At 53.0% G+C, this 13638-nt stretch overlaps 1 protein-coding gene across 1 annotated transcript; it reads right to left on the bottom strand.

Annotated features, from left to right (window-relative positions):
• Positions 1-11306: 11306 nt before the first annotated feature.
• Positions 11307-13092, bottom strand: FGF4 (fibroblast growth factor 4; the record flags this gene model as incomplete). Its single annotated transcript, XM_081063370.1, has 3 exons — positions 11307-11483; positions 12014-12117; positions 12753-13092. The coding sequence occupies 3 exons, from the start codon at positions 13090-13092 to the stop codon at positions 11307-11309; spliced, it is 621 nt and encodes a 206-aa protein (XP_080919496.1).
• Between the last annotated feature and the right edge of the window lie 546 nt (positions 13093-13638).

The raw sequence follows: 13638 nt of genomic DNA, 5'->3' as shown, positions 1-13638 counted from the left end.
GCGCCAGCCACTTGAGGGCTGGCAGGTGCAGAGACCCAGGGGCAGGAGCAAGACAAAAAGCAGGCTGGTGAGGCAAGGGGTGGCTGTGGATGGGCAGGAGGGTGAGTAGTAAGACGTTTCTTCTGGATGACGTTGTCACTTTTTTTTTCTTGCTCATGATTTTGTCTGCCCTTTAGCCCCTATCTGCTCAGGCTTAACTGCAGAGGGTGATGGGGGCCGTGGAGGCCCAACAACATGGGTCTAAGAGCAGGAGATGCAGGAGCTTGGAGGGAAGAAGAGCCAACCGTCCCCTTTCTGCTGACTCCAGGGAGAGACACGTTGGGCCCTTGGGACCTGGGTGCAAGTGGCAGCTCTCTGCCAGTTCCTGAGGATGGGATGAGTTTATCCTGTTATGGGGTCCCCCTCCTGGTCCTCAGGGCTCAGAAGGGGCTGTGTACCATCCAGGAGACCCATCAAGGATTTGCACAGTTCCCTCAGGACACAGAGAAATCCTGGATTCTTCCAGAAGCCTCTAAGATAAGCAAGCCTGGTTCTCCATTGCTGTCCTCCCAACACCAAAGGAACAAAATGCCAGCTGGCCTGCCTGCCCTGGATGTCCTGTGGTCCCAGGGCGCGAGCGGGCTACAAAGAGTGCTAGGTGCAAGCTTCACCCCACCTTTCCTGCCTCTCTGGTGGCGCCTGCTTCCATTATTTCCTGCCATCTAACAACTCCCCCAAACTTAGTGGCATAGGCCAACAGGCATTTTATGGGGTTGGCCGGTTCTATTGGAAGGAACGTGGACAGAACACACACCCAGGATGGCTTGTCTGTCTCTGTTCCATGATATCTGGAGGCCCAGTTTCGAAGACTCCAGTGGCCGGGAGCTGGAAGCATCTGGAGATGTCTTTGCATGTCTGGTACCTGGGCTGGGATGATTTTCACTCCAGCTCCATAAGGACTGTTGCTGGACAGCTGGAACACGTGGCCTCTTCGTGCAGCCGCGGGTGGTTGGGATTCAGCGCTGGTGGTCCAGGGCTCCAAGACGAGGGGTCCAGGGAACAAGAAGCTGGATCACCTTTCATGATGCAGCCTCGGAAGTCACTGTGGTATGTCTACTGCTGGGAGCAGTCCGAAGCCCACTCAGTCTGAAGGGGAGGGGACATCGATGGCCACCTCTCAGTGGGAGGAGAGTCGAGGAAGTCACAGCCAATTTTTAAGCCTTCACGGAGACTTGGCTATCATTTTATCCAACAGCCTGGGCATCTGCACCAAGAGGCACACGCCAGCAGGTCCTTGTGGAGAGGGCACTCTGCCCAGCGTCTCTGCTGCTTTTGCCCTTTGAACAGCGTGTTCTCCAAGTGCAGAGTATCCCGCTGGTCTCCCGCAAGAGAGGTAATTTTAGGTGGGACCTGGGTGGCATTAAATCACACAGGATCTCACAGTGCTTCCCTTTCGGCCATTCTTACTAAGAGGAGAACATTTCTGTTTGGTGATGGTAAGTTTTTAACATATCACTAACATTTGCGAATCTCCCTAAAACAACAACAACAACAACAAAGGCAAGCCCCAGGCTCAGAGCTTTGGGCAGGCAACTGCATCATGCAAGAATTTTTTCTTAGCATCATTTTGTGTTTATTTTTATGGGTTGCCTTTGGTCCATGGCAGGTGACAATAGTTTTCCATTGGGCTGATGCTGTAAAGTTTTAAAACAAAATTATTTCAATAACAAAGAGATTGGTGGGGACAAAAATACCAGGTACCTCGAAGTTCAGCTGGTATGTACGTACGTATGGTTAAAATCATAAAGGTGGAACCCAGAGCCCAAGATGAAACAGTGTCTCTTCTGGGGTGTGCAGCGGCAGTCTTTCTGGGACCTAAACGTCCAAGGTCTCAGAAATTCCGCTTCGTCCCTCTTAACCCTCCTAGCAACCCATGAGAAAGATTTCTTACTGTTATTTCCGTCCTGCGGTTGAAGGAACAGGACTCAGTGAGGTTCAATCTCATTGCTCGAAACTGACAGCAGGTGGGGGTCACACCAGAAGTGCTGTCTGCCTCCCACAGCCAGGCTTCCCCCACCAGCCGTCCTGCCTGCCCTGCTGCCAATCTACGGGTCCCATGCCAGAGAGTCCTGGCTGACACAGAGGGACATTTCAAGACCAATGCGGGGAAGCTCCAGGGATGGTAACTGCCCCCTGGAGTGGGGGCAGTACAGAAACACAGGTGTCGGGGAGGCTCGGGGTCGCAAGAGCCCCTCCTGAGTGAGGACCTGGCCACAGGGTCCCAAGATGATTCCATAAGTACAAGTCATGAAGCTCCTTGGGTCTTCTGGTCAACGCTGAGTGTGTGTGTGTGTGTGTGTGTGTGTGTGTGTGTGTGTGTGTGTGTGTAGGGCAAGTGGAGGTCACAGAGCACCCCCTTCTCCAATGGAAGAAATGGAGACTGAGGCTGGCAGTCCAAGTGTGAGGCCCTTTGAGGTGTGGGGTCTGAGGCAGGGGCCCTGGGGACTAAGGATACTACAGTCAAAGTCCACCTGCCCCCTGAGGCACACGGCACGTACCTCCTGCCGGAAGCTGCAGGATGGAGTGAAAATTGTCTGATGAGGCCAACTTTGGATGTGGCCTCTGAGAAAGGAGGTGTCTGCCCACCAGCATTGGGGTAACCCACACGGTGGACAAGACCAGGAAGAAGTAATGATACATCGGCTCTGCTTCACCCCAGGGGACACCCTCCATCCTGTGCCATCAAAAGGAAAACCCAGTCCACTTCTAAATGCAAGAGTCAGAGGAAAAGAAAGATATGGAAATAACTGAGCTAAATGCCATTTTACAAAATAAGGCCCCCCCCTTATCTAAATGCCATTTTACAAAATAAGGCCTCCTCCTTATCTAACACCATATACAAAAATGAACTCAAAATGGGTCAAAGACTTAAACGTTAAGCCCTAAGACTATAAACCTCTTAGAAGAAAACAGGGCAAAATCTTCATAACTTTGCATTTGGTGATGATTTCTCGGGCACGACAGCAAAGGCACCAACAACAATAGAGACAAACTGGACTTCATGAAAATAAAAACACGATGTATATCAAAAAGTATTATCCACAGAATAGAAAGGCAACCCATAGAATGAGAGAAAGCATTTGCAAGGCATATATCTGATAAGGGATTAATGTCCATAATACATACAGAACTCCTAAAGCTCAACAACCAGCCAACAACCTGATTTAAGAAATGGGCAGAGGACTTAAATAGACGTTTCTCCAAAGAAGACATTCAGATGGCCAATAAACACACGAAAAGATGCTCAACGTCACTAGTCATCAGGGCAATGAAACCCCAAACCACAATGAGATACCATATCACACCCGTTAGGACGGCTACCATCAAAAAAAAAAAAGAAAGAAAGAAAGAAAGAAAACACATGCTGGTGAGGATGTGGAAAAATTGGATCCTGTGTATGGCTGGTGGGGATGTAAAATGGTACAGCCATTGTGGAAGGCAGTAGGGCGTTTCCTCACAACAAATTGCACGTAGAATCACCCTTTGTATGACCCAACAATCCCACTTCTCGGTAAGACCCAAAAGAAGTGAAAGCAACACAATGTGATATATCGATGATGTATTACAGAATTGTATGCCTGAAACCTATGTAACTTTACTAACATTTGTCACCCCAATAAACTTGAATTGAAAAAGGAAAAGAAGAGAAAGCAGCATCTTGAAGAGATATTTGCATATCATGGTCGTGGCAGCGTTATTTGTAACAGCCAAAATGTGTGGTAGCAACTCAAGTGTCCATCAGTGGATGAAAGAATTACCAAATCATGGTCCATTCATACAATGGAATAATAGTCAGCCTTAAAAATGAAGGAAGCTCTGACACATGGTACAACATGGAATAACCTTGAGGACATTATGCTGAGCAAAATGAGCCACTCACGAAGGACACATATTGTCCGATTCCACGCAGATGAGGTCCCTAGAGTGGTCAGAGTCACAGAGGCAAAGTAGGATGGTGGGTGGCGGAGTGAAGGGAACCTGGGGGAGGGGATTGGGGAGCTAAGGTTTCATGGGAACAGAGTTTCAATTTGGGAATATTAATAAGTTCTGGAGATGGATGGTGGTGATGGTTACACAACAATGTAAATGTGCTTAAGGCCACTGAACTGTGCGCTAAAAAGTGGTTAAGGTGGTAAATTTATGTTTTATGTATTTTACGACAGTAAGAAAAAGGGGGGCATGGAGCAAGCAGCTGAGTGCTGAAGCTAGTCCTGGGCACCGTCTTAATGGGCTGGTGTGGACGGTAAGCACTTCTGTGCCACTAGCCCCGCGCTCCTTCACCAGCTGACACTGGCTTTTGCTCGTCAGCTGGGGCTGGTAGGTGGACTTGCCCTTGTGGAGAGCACACACTGCCTTTACACATAGGATGATCTCAGGAAAGGCTCCTTGTCGTGCTTGAGTGGAGCACTGGTGGGTCCTAGAGTGATGCTGGTCCTGGGGAAACACAAATGGGGAGCCAAACCAGGCCTCACCCCTGCCCTCAAAGATTCAAGTCTTGGGGAGAGAGGGAAAGCAGGCCCCACACAAGTAATTGCATAACTCATCCATCAATGAATAACTGCGGAGGGGATAAGAAGAGCAGGCCCGGTGTGGTAGGTGCTTGTGGTCCGCCGCCCCCAGGCCCCTTTCCCAGGTTGGTGCCTCCCTCCCCCAGCTGCTAAAAGATTACAATCCCAGTTCCTTACCCTTCCCAGAAAGGACTGCCTTTACACATACCGGGAGGGTCCATTTCCCCTGGGGGTAGCTGCATGCACTGACTGACTGAGAAGGGGGTATAAAAGTGGGCACCCAATGCTTTAAAGGTGGGATGGCTCTAGGGTGCCATTCACTCCCACAGCACCCCATGGGGTCTGGCTGGGCTAGATTTCTCTGGGATCATGTCTTGGGGTCCTGCGTTTCCTGACCCTGCCTGGCCTCCCTCATTTCCTTTCAGGTCCCCCCCCCAGAGCCCCTCCCTTGATAAACCCCTTGCTCAGGAATCTCCATGTTGAGTTTGGCTTCTGGGGAACCTGGTAGAGATAAGAGGGAGCCTGTGTCGGGGAATGTGGCTTAGTGTAGGGTGCGGCTGGCCAGGGGAGGTTCTGGGGACGAACAGGAGTACCTGAGGGACAGCCTCCTGCAGACCAGGCCCTCCACCTTCCACACACTTGACAGTGTTCATGTCTTTAGTCCTTAGAGCAAATGACCTTTGAGTGGTGATTTTAAAACACATCAGAATTAACTGATAATCTGGGCTATTATTACCTTCCCCCAAATTCAAGTCCTCCCAGAACCTGTGCATGTGACTTTATTTAAAATAGGATCTTTGCAGATGTAATTACGTAGTTAAGATGAGGTCATACTGGCTTAGGGTGGGCCCTCCGTCTGATGGCTGATGTCGTAGAAGGGCGACATTTGGACAGAGGCACGGAGGAGAAACAGTGTGAAGATGGAGGCAGGGGCTGGAGTGAAGCAGCCACCAGCCCAGGGACGCCTGGAGCCCCAGAGGCCTGGAGAGGCAGGAAGGAGCCACCCCTGGAGCCTCGGGAGGGAGCCTGGTTCTGCGACTCCTCCATTCCAGACTGCCCACCCTCCAGACCGTGAAATAAGAAATTTCTGTGGTTTTAAGCCTCCTACTCTGTGGTCATTGTTACAGCAGCCTCGGGATACACCTGGGTAAAGAGCTTGAGGTGAGGGAAGACCCTTCCAGGCTTGGAGGAGTATGTGCAAAGGCCCCAGCTGAGTATATGGGGCCTTTGAGCCCTGAGCGAACCGGGGAGTTGATGTGGGGGAGAGTTGTGGGGCAGTCAGGGGCAAGAGCAAACAGGACCTGTGCAGTAGATTAAAGATGGCAGCAAATTCTGTGCTATACTGTCCCCTGGAATCTAGGCTGGTCTGGTGGTTTGTGTGACCAGTGGCAGAAGTCATGTTCTGGAAAGTTCCAGGCCAGGCCTTATGAAGCCAAGTAGGAATCAGGAGCCTCAGATGAGCCACCCAACAGCTGAGTCTTTTGATGCCATGAAAAGCAGAAGAACCACTCTACCGGGTCAGGTCCAAATTCCCACCCCACCGAACTGTGGGTTTAATGAAACGGTTGTTTTAAATCTCTCATTTTGGGGTAGGTTGTTATGCAGCAGTAAGTGAGAACAGCCCGTTAGGCTGTGTTGAGGGTTGTAATCTTGACCTTAATTGCAATGTAGGAGGTAGGTGGGAGGATTTTTAGCAAAGGAAGGCAGGGAAATGATGTCGCATTGTCAGGCGAGGGTGCCAGAGGCCCTGGGTCTCCAGAGGCTGTCCAGTTCTCTCAGGGCCCAGCTTTTCCAGCGCAGGCATAGGTCCCTCCCCGACCGCGGACACAGCCTAGCGTGGACACCTCTCCTTCTCCCGACTATTTTTTAAAAGAAGAATTTAGGATTCAGATTATGAATCCAGAACAATTACACATTGTTAGCATGGAAGAAAGAATCTGAACTCAGGAGCCCTCGACCCTTCACACCATAGATCAGACCAGAGCCAAGCATTACAGGCTGCCTGGAGCTGGGGTGTCCCTGAGTCTCCCTAACAGGGGGTGGTCGTGGAAGCAGGGCAGGTCAGCGAGTGCGGGGCCCGAGGGACCCAGCCCTCAGAAGAGAGGGCCACACCCAGTGAAGGCCTGTGCTCCGCACAAGTGACGCCTAGCGCTGGGACAGCACAAAGATAAAGAGGATTGGGACATTAAGACCATACCGAAGTCTCTTGGGGGGAATAATCATAACAATAGGAAATAGTTTTGGTTGGCTGTGCCAAGCAATTTACGGGTATTATCTGCTCAATCCTCACACCCGCCCACCCACCCACCCCTCAGGTGGGGACCCTCAGGCACAGAGCTGTCACCTGGTTTGTCCAAGGTCACACACCTGGGAGGCAGTGAGACGGGGCCTGTGTGCTCCTCACTGAGGAGAGCAGGTGTGAGAAAAACGAAGTGGGTGTCAGTTAGGTGCTACTGCTATCATGGCACCCTTCCCCGGCAACCCCTGAGGCCCGAATCCCCAATCTTTGCCCCCCCATCATGTAGTCTCAGCCTGATTGGCAGTGTCGCTTCTGGGCTCGATTCCTAGGGCTGTGACAGGGACCCCGTGATCAGGCTTCTCGGACCTTGCCTCTTCCAGACTCCCTCCCAAGACTCCAGCCACAATGGCCTCCTGGAGCTTCCTCCAATGTGCCAGGACTTCTCCCAGCTCAGCATCTTTGTTTGCATGGGCTATTCTCTCTGCTGGAAAGCTTCCCGTCTCCCCCCGCCCCCTACCATGGCTTTCTCCCTTAGCCCTTCAAACATCACCTTCCCAGTGAGGTCAGGCTGGCAGCCAGGTGCCTTCCAATCCTACTCTCTTTTTGTCATACTGCCAGCACCACCCACCTTGCCAGGAGGGACGTTCCCCATGAATGTCGTCTCCCTCATCACAGCAAAAGCCCCATTGGGCAGGATCCTCATTTTCCTCACGTGGGTTTCTGAGCTTTGGGGACTGTGCCTCCCTGGCACATAGTAGGCATGCAACAGATATGTGTGAAGTGCATGAGTGACTTTACAGTCCCTCTTTGGACCCATCATCGGTCTATACTAGAGGCTGGAAGGTTTTCACCCCAGCGTGACAAGGCCATGTTTGGCCAGGACCACAGGGGCCAGCAGAAGAAAAGGCCAAGGCTGGACATCAGTCAGGCTTTCCCTCCCCACCCCCACCCTGTGAGTAACTACCCATGTTCCTTTCTGTAGGGCTGCAGTAACAAAGTACCACCAAATCGAGGGCTTAAACCAAGAATGTACACTCAGCGCTGGGGGCCAGAAGCCTGGGGTCAAGGTGCCAACAGGTTGGTTCCTTCTGCGACTGTAAAGGAGACTGGGCCAGGCCTCTCCCCAGCTGCTGGTGATGTGGGGCGTGGCTCAGCCACCAGCCCTCCTCCTTTCCATGACCTTCTCCCTTTGTCTCTTTACGTGAAACTTCCTTTTATAAGCACACCAATCACAGAGGGTTACAGCCCACCCTAATGACCTCAACTTTCCCTCAGTTACCTCTGTAAAGACCTTATTTCCAAATAAGGCCATATTACAGGTAGTGGGGCTTCCAACTCCATCTTTTTGGGAAGCACACGATGGAACCCATACCACTGCCCATGTATTTTTCATACCTGGATCACGGGTGTCAAAAAGAAGGGCAGGCGGTGATGACTTGGACAGCAAAACAGGTACAATTAAGGACCCCAAAGCCCTGATTGCCTCTTTTGGGTCTTTTCTCAAGTGATTGGATATATTTTATGGGGGGAGAGGAAACCCGGATTCTAGGCCCATTTGGTCAACACTTATTTTTATTGCAACCCACACGAATAAACATGTTCCATACCGCATCCTGGAAGAGACTAGTTATATATATCGTGTATATAATATTCAGAAGACAATCTCTACCTTTACTGTGATTGATGTACTCTGGATTTTCTCTTCTGTAAGATTTTCTTCCATTTCCCTTTTTACAAAAGGCTAGTTGGAGTTCATTATATTTATTCTAAGACGCATTGGTGGCATCTACTCAAAGAGCTTGAAAAACATGCTTGAGTCAGTCTTCCGAGGACCAGCTATGGGGGTTCCACTCCCCACCCCCAGAAAAGTGTAAACTGCCTTCGTTGGCATGGGCCAAGGCAAGGGGCAGAGCTCTGGTTAGTTCCAGTGTGGAAATGGCGTGAATTACCCCATCATGAGAATAAACTGCAAGATTCAGAGTCATCACGAAACTTTGTGACACATACCCCCGCCCAGGCTCCTGTCTTCAAGGCCACATTTGTGTGGACACAGCTGGCTAAAATTCATCTCCCCCACCCCCACCCCCAGCTCGAGCCCCAGCCAGTGGGGCTCAAGGCCTCAAATAGACACTGGGAGACAGGGGGAGGAAGCCATGTCTTGGCATTTCAAGGCAGGTTTTAATCGTTTTCAATACCTTCCCCCGATTATTTACATCTAGTCCACTGGGGTTCTCTTTTACATGATAAATGTTTTCCATTTATTCGGCATTTCAATGTGCACAGCACATACGTCACAATATGGTCGGCATCTGTATAAAACTACAGAGTCTGAAAACAGCGGTATACAGAAACCTCAAACCCCCATCACAGCAATAGAAACACTTCCCCATATTTCAAAGGTCCCGTTACATCTCTATATGCTTCCCATGTGATTTGCTGACTATACAAGAGGTCAAGGAGGACCGAATTCTGTACTTCAGACATCTTAATTCCTGGCAATTTGATTGGGCTCTGAGACAAGACAACGTGTGATAATATAAGGCACCTAAGACAATCGTGGTTCGTTACTATGAGACTACATTAAACACAGAATGACCAAATTCCATCCTTGTGCCCTCCCCAGGCAGCAGGAGATCTCTGAGCATCACCTTTCCTCAAGACTCCTAGATTCAGTCTAGAGCGTGGTTTAAAATTTTTTTAAAAAAGTATTACAGTACATGGACAGCAGTTTCAGCTGAGTGGTCCTATCTTACAGCTTCGCAAGTGGCTTCTCCGTTCTAGGCCTCGGTTTAAGAATAGTATTTTAAATAGATGATTAGCATCTGAACAAAGCATTTTAAAAAGGAATGTGAAAGACAAAAACTCCAATCAGATTTTCCAGTCTTGCTGTCTGTAGACTCCCATAAAGTTAATTCGGGAGACAGTTCAGAAACATCTAGGAGAGTATTAAAGTCTTCATGAGACATCCGGAGCATTTCTGGTAGCAAGCTAAGGTCATTTTGTATAAACTCTAAAAAGTCATTCATTAAAATTAAATGTTTGCCATCACCTCGGAACTTTTTTTAAACATCCCCGACCCTGCCTCTTCCATCTTTGCTCCAACGACAGGGGTTACATTTGTAAAATATATAAAGAAAAATATAAGGTTACTTGGTGACCATATACTGCACTCTAACAGCTGTCTGCAAATATTTTCACCATGATTATCCTTACTAAAAGTAAATCACGGGGTAAAGATAGCTCAAACGTGACAAGGTTCGAATGGGACGCACCGACGCTATCTGCAATCCTTTTTGGCTACATATGGAAAAAAAAGCCACTTGGGATGGCGAACTTCTGCACCCGTCGGTCTGAGCTTTCTGCAGATTTCGCCAGATGAGTGGTTTAAAGGCTTTCGAGGTAGATGTTAAATCCACTTAACCAGGGAATGCAACCGAGAGAAGCCCCATCTTCCCCGGTACAAACTCTGCATTAAGTGTTTTGTACAATTGCAAGGACATTCCACCTAAAATTAACAGTGAGTACTAGCCCAAAGCTTCCCCAGCACAGGGAAGTGTGCTTTTCAATATGTATCTATTCTACTATTTGTCAGAAGGAACTGCGGTCATAAACGGTATTTCATCACTAGAGTTGGGTTGTGGCTGCCAGTATACCCATCTCGTCCATTTCTGGCCTTGCAGTGAGATATTGATGCGTTTTCATCCGATTTACAAAATCGCTGTGCTTTTTGCCTCCCCTCCACCCCCAATGGCCACAGAAATGTGGCTGTGGCTGATCCAAAAAAGGAAAACGGGAGTTTTTAAAGTTGTCTAAAGGTCTCTCCCATCTGGTAGATGGAGGAAGATTGACTACAGCAAAGTTCAAAGGTCAGTCTTGGCAGATCTAAAAACGGAGTGGCAGCGGAGAACTCGACAGCGCACTTTCTGTACCCGAAGTAAACCGATATGCCCCAATTAATAGCAACAGGGCACAAAGGGAGTGGGGCGCTGGAGGGTGCGAGGAGAGGAGCCTCGCCTGGGAGCTGCCTTAGCGGCTGCCAAAGACCCAGGAGGGCCTTTCCTGACACAGGGGAGCTCCCTGACAAACTTACGGGACAGGACGGGACGGTGGTGCAAAGGCGGATGTCACTGGCTTTTAAAACACAGAGTAGCAGCACACTTGTGACAACTTTCTGACAAGTTAAATAAATCCAATGGAAGGGTCTCCACTGTTTTACCAGAAGTCAGGGGGTATATATATATATATATATATATATATATATATATATACATATATATACATATGTATGTATGTATGTATATATATAGTTTGTTTCTATTTTTTGTCTTTTTTTCAGAAAAATACAAAACACACCCACAGAACCATAAATAATTTGGTGGCAATATATACATATTTAAATAATTAATTTAAATATCTTACACCGACTCTTGCATCAAACTGTCCATAGATAGAGGTGCACCAAGGTGGCCCTCGGCGCTCCCCTCTGCGAGCTGCCGGAAGCTGAGGGAAGGCTCCATAGGTCACAGCCTGGGGAGGAAGTGGGTGACCTTCATGGTGGGGGACACTCGGTTCCCCTTCTTGGTCTTCCCATTCTTGCTCAGGGCGATAAACATGCCGGGGTACCTGTAGCACTCATAGGCGTTGTAGTTGTTGGGGAGGAGTATCTCCTTGAACTTGCACTCATCGGTGAAGAAGGGCTGGGAGGAAGAAGGAACAGTGTTAGACTGGACCTCCTCCTGGCCCAGGGATGCTGGGAGCCATGGTCAGGGGCCCCTTTGTGTCCCAGCCCCACTTGGGCTGACAGGTCAGGAGCCAAGACCCTCCTAGGGTGAGGAGAGGGACATGGCCAGCCCACAGCCGGTGGTGCTCCAACCACCCGCCCAACACCTGGCAGCCAGAGAATTTCCGCTCCAGTGTCCACCTTCCAGGCTGCAGTCCTGCCGGCTGGGACACGCCCCGGGGGCTCAGAGAAGGGCTCCCAGTGGCACCTTGTGATGGGCTAGGAGGCACCCACGAGGGAGGGCACAAATCTCGTAGTTCCTGCCTTGGGGCTGCACCCCTTGTGTAGGCTGGCCCTTGTCACAGGCATTTGGCGAGGCGGGGTGGGGGTGAGAGGGCTCTGCCAATCCTGTGACCCGGGCCCCAGCCTCAGTGCCTTGGGCCTGGAGGGGTCGGGATCCTGCCCGCGTTCCTCCGCGGGTGCTCTGCCGGCCCCTGTGACACTCACCGAGCCGTACAGCTTGCCCTTGTTGCTCATGGCCACGAAAAACCGACTGGCCACGCCGAAGATGCTCACCACGCCCCGCTCCACCGGCGAGAGTTCCAGCAGGCCTGGGGGAGGGGCTCGGGTCATTCCGGGGCAGGGGACCCGGCTCCGTGCCTCCCGCTCCGGCCCGGTCCTCGGCCTGCGCGCCTGCGGGACCCCCATTTCTGGAGTGGGTGTCAGTGGCCCGAGCTCCCTAGCGCAGGCCACCCCCAAGGAAACCCCAGAGCCCAGCGTGCGCGGGCGCGGACTCGCTCTCCTCTGGTCCAGACCCCGCGGCGGCCGAGCCCAGTCCGGGACCGCAGGATCAAAGCTGGCCCGGCGGCCCCCGAGTCCGGACGGGACCTGGGCTTGAGTCCCGGGCCCCCGCGGGTGCCAGGGGCTGCGCCGCGCGCCCTGTGCCTACGGGCGAAGGCGCTGGAATTCGGCGTCCGGAGCCCTAACTTCCGAAGGCGGGAGGCGGAGCTCGGCGGCCGGGGGGGGGGGCACAGCCGGTCCCTGCGGTGACGCCCAGAGCGAAGAGTGTTTGCGCCCCCGCATCCCCGCGCCAGAGGGACCGGAACCCCAGCTCGCCCGGGTTCCCAGAGCCCGCGAGCAGGTGTCAGCCCGAGGCCTCCGCGTGCGTTTGGGCGAATCGGGCGAATTGGCAGGGGCGGCGGCTGCCGGGGCCCCCGGCCCTTCCCGCCCGGCCCGCCCCACTCACTGTCGCTCGTGTCCGCGTGCACGCCGCCGATGCGGCCGTCGCGCAGCACCTGGAGGTGGAAGCCGATCCCCACGTTGCAGTAGAGACGCCGCAGCCGTTTGATGCCCAGCAGGTAGTCGCCCGCGCCGCTCTGGACGGCCGCCTCTTTGGGCTGCGCGGCCACCGGCAGACGCGCCAGCGACCGCGCCACCAGGCTCTCCCAGCGGCGCTCCAGCTCGGCCTCCAGCGTGCCGTTGGGTGCGGTGGGCGCGGCGGCGCCCCCACGGCCGACCCAGGGCGCCAGCACCGCCAGCAGGAGCGCCGGGAGCAGCGCCGCCGCGGCCGCCCCGGGCCCCGCCATCCCCGCCCTCGGGCCGTGCGTCCGTCAGGCGGTCTGTGCGCCCGGGCAGCGGGGGCCGAGCTGCTCCTGTGGCGGTCCGCGGGAGCCCACGGCCCGGGCGGGGCACGGAGTGCGTGGCCGAGGGTGGAGCGGGAGGCGAGCGACGGGGCCCCCAGGTGCCCGGAGCTACCGGGGCTGCATGGAGCGGCGGGCAGCCGCGAGGGGCGCACGGCGAGGACGAGACCCTGCGGAGCCGCGCGCGCCTCCCTGCGCGCTGGGCCAGCCCCGGGCCGGGCCGCTATATATAGCCGGGCGCCCCCTCCTACTCCTGCGGGGGGCCGTTCGCGTTCGCCTGGGCGCCCGGGGCGCTGTGGCGCTCGCGGCTGGTCGCAGGCCGCCTGCCAATCAGGACTGGGGGAGGGGAGGCGGCCGGGGACGAGTGCCGCGAGTGCCACCTGGAGGGTCCTGGCCCCCACCCCGGGCTTCGCCCGGCCTACGGACCTGTTTGTCCCGCCCCTTGCGTCTCCTCCACTCCTGCCTTCAGCCAAAGTTTTGCCTCTTTCACTT

Source organism: Rhinolophus hipposideros (assembly GCF_964194185.1).
Source record: "Rhinolophus hipposideros genome assembly, chromosome: 10".
NCBI lineage: Eukaryota > Metazoa > Chordata > Mammalia > Chiroptera > Rhinolophidae > Rhinolophus > Rhinolophus hipposideros.
Note: the sequence above shows the minus strand (reverse complement) of the source record. Positions and strands in the feature narration are given on the sequence as shown.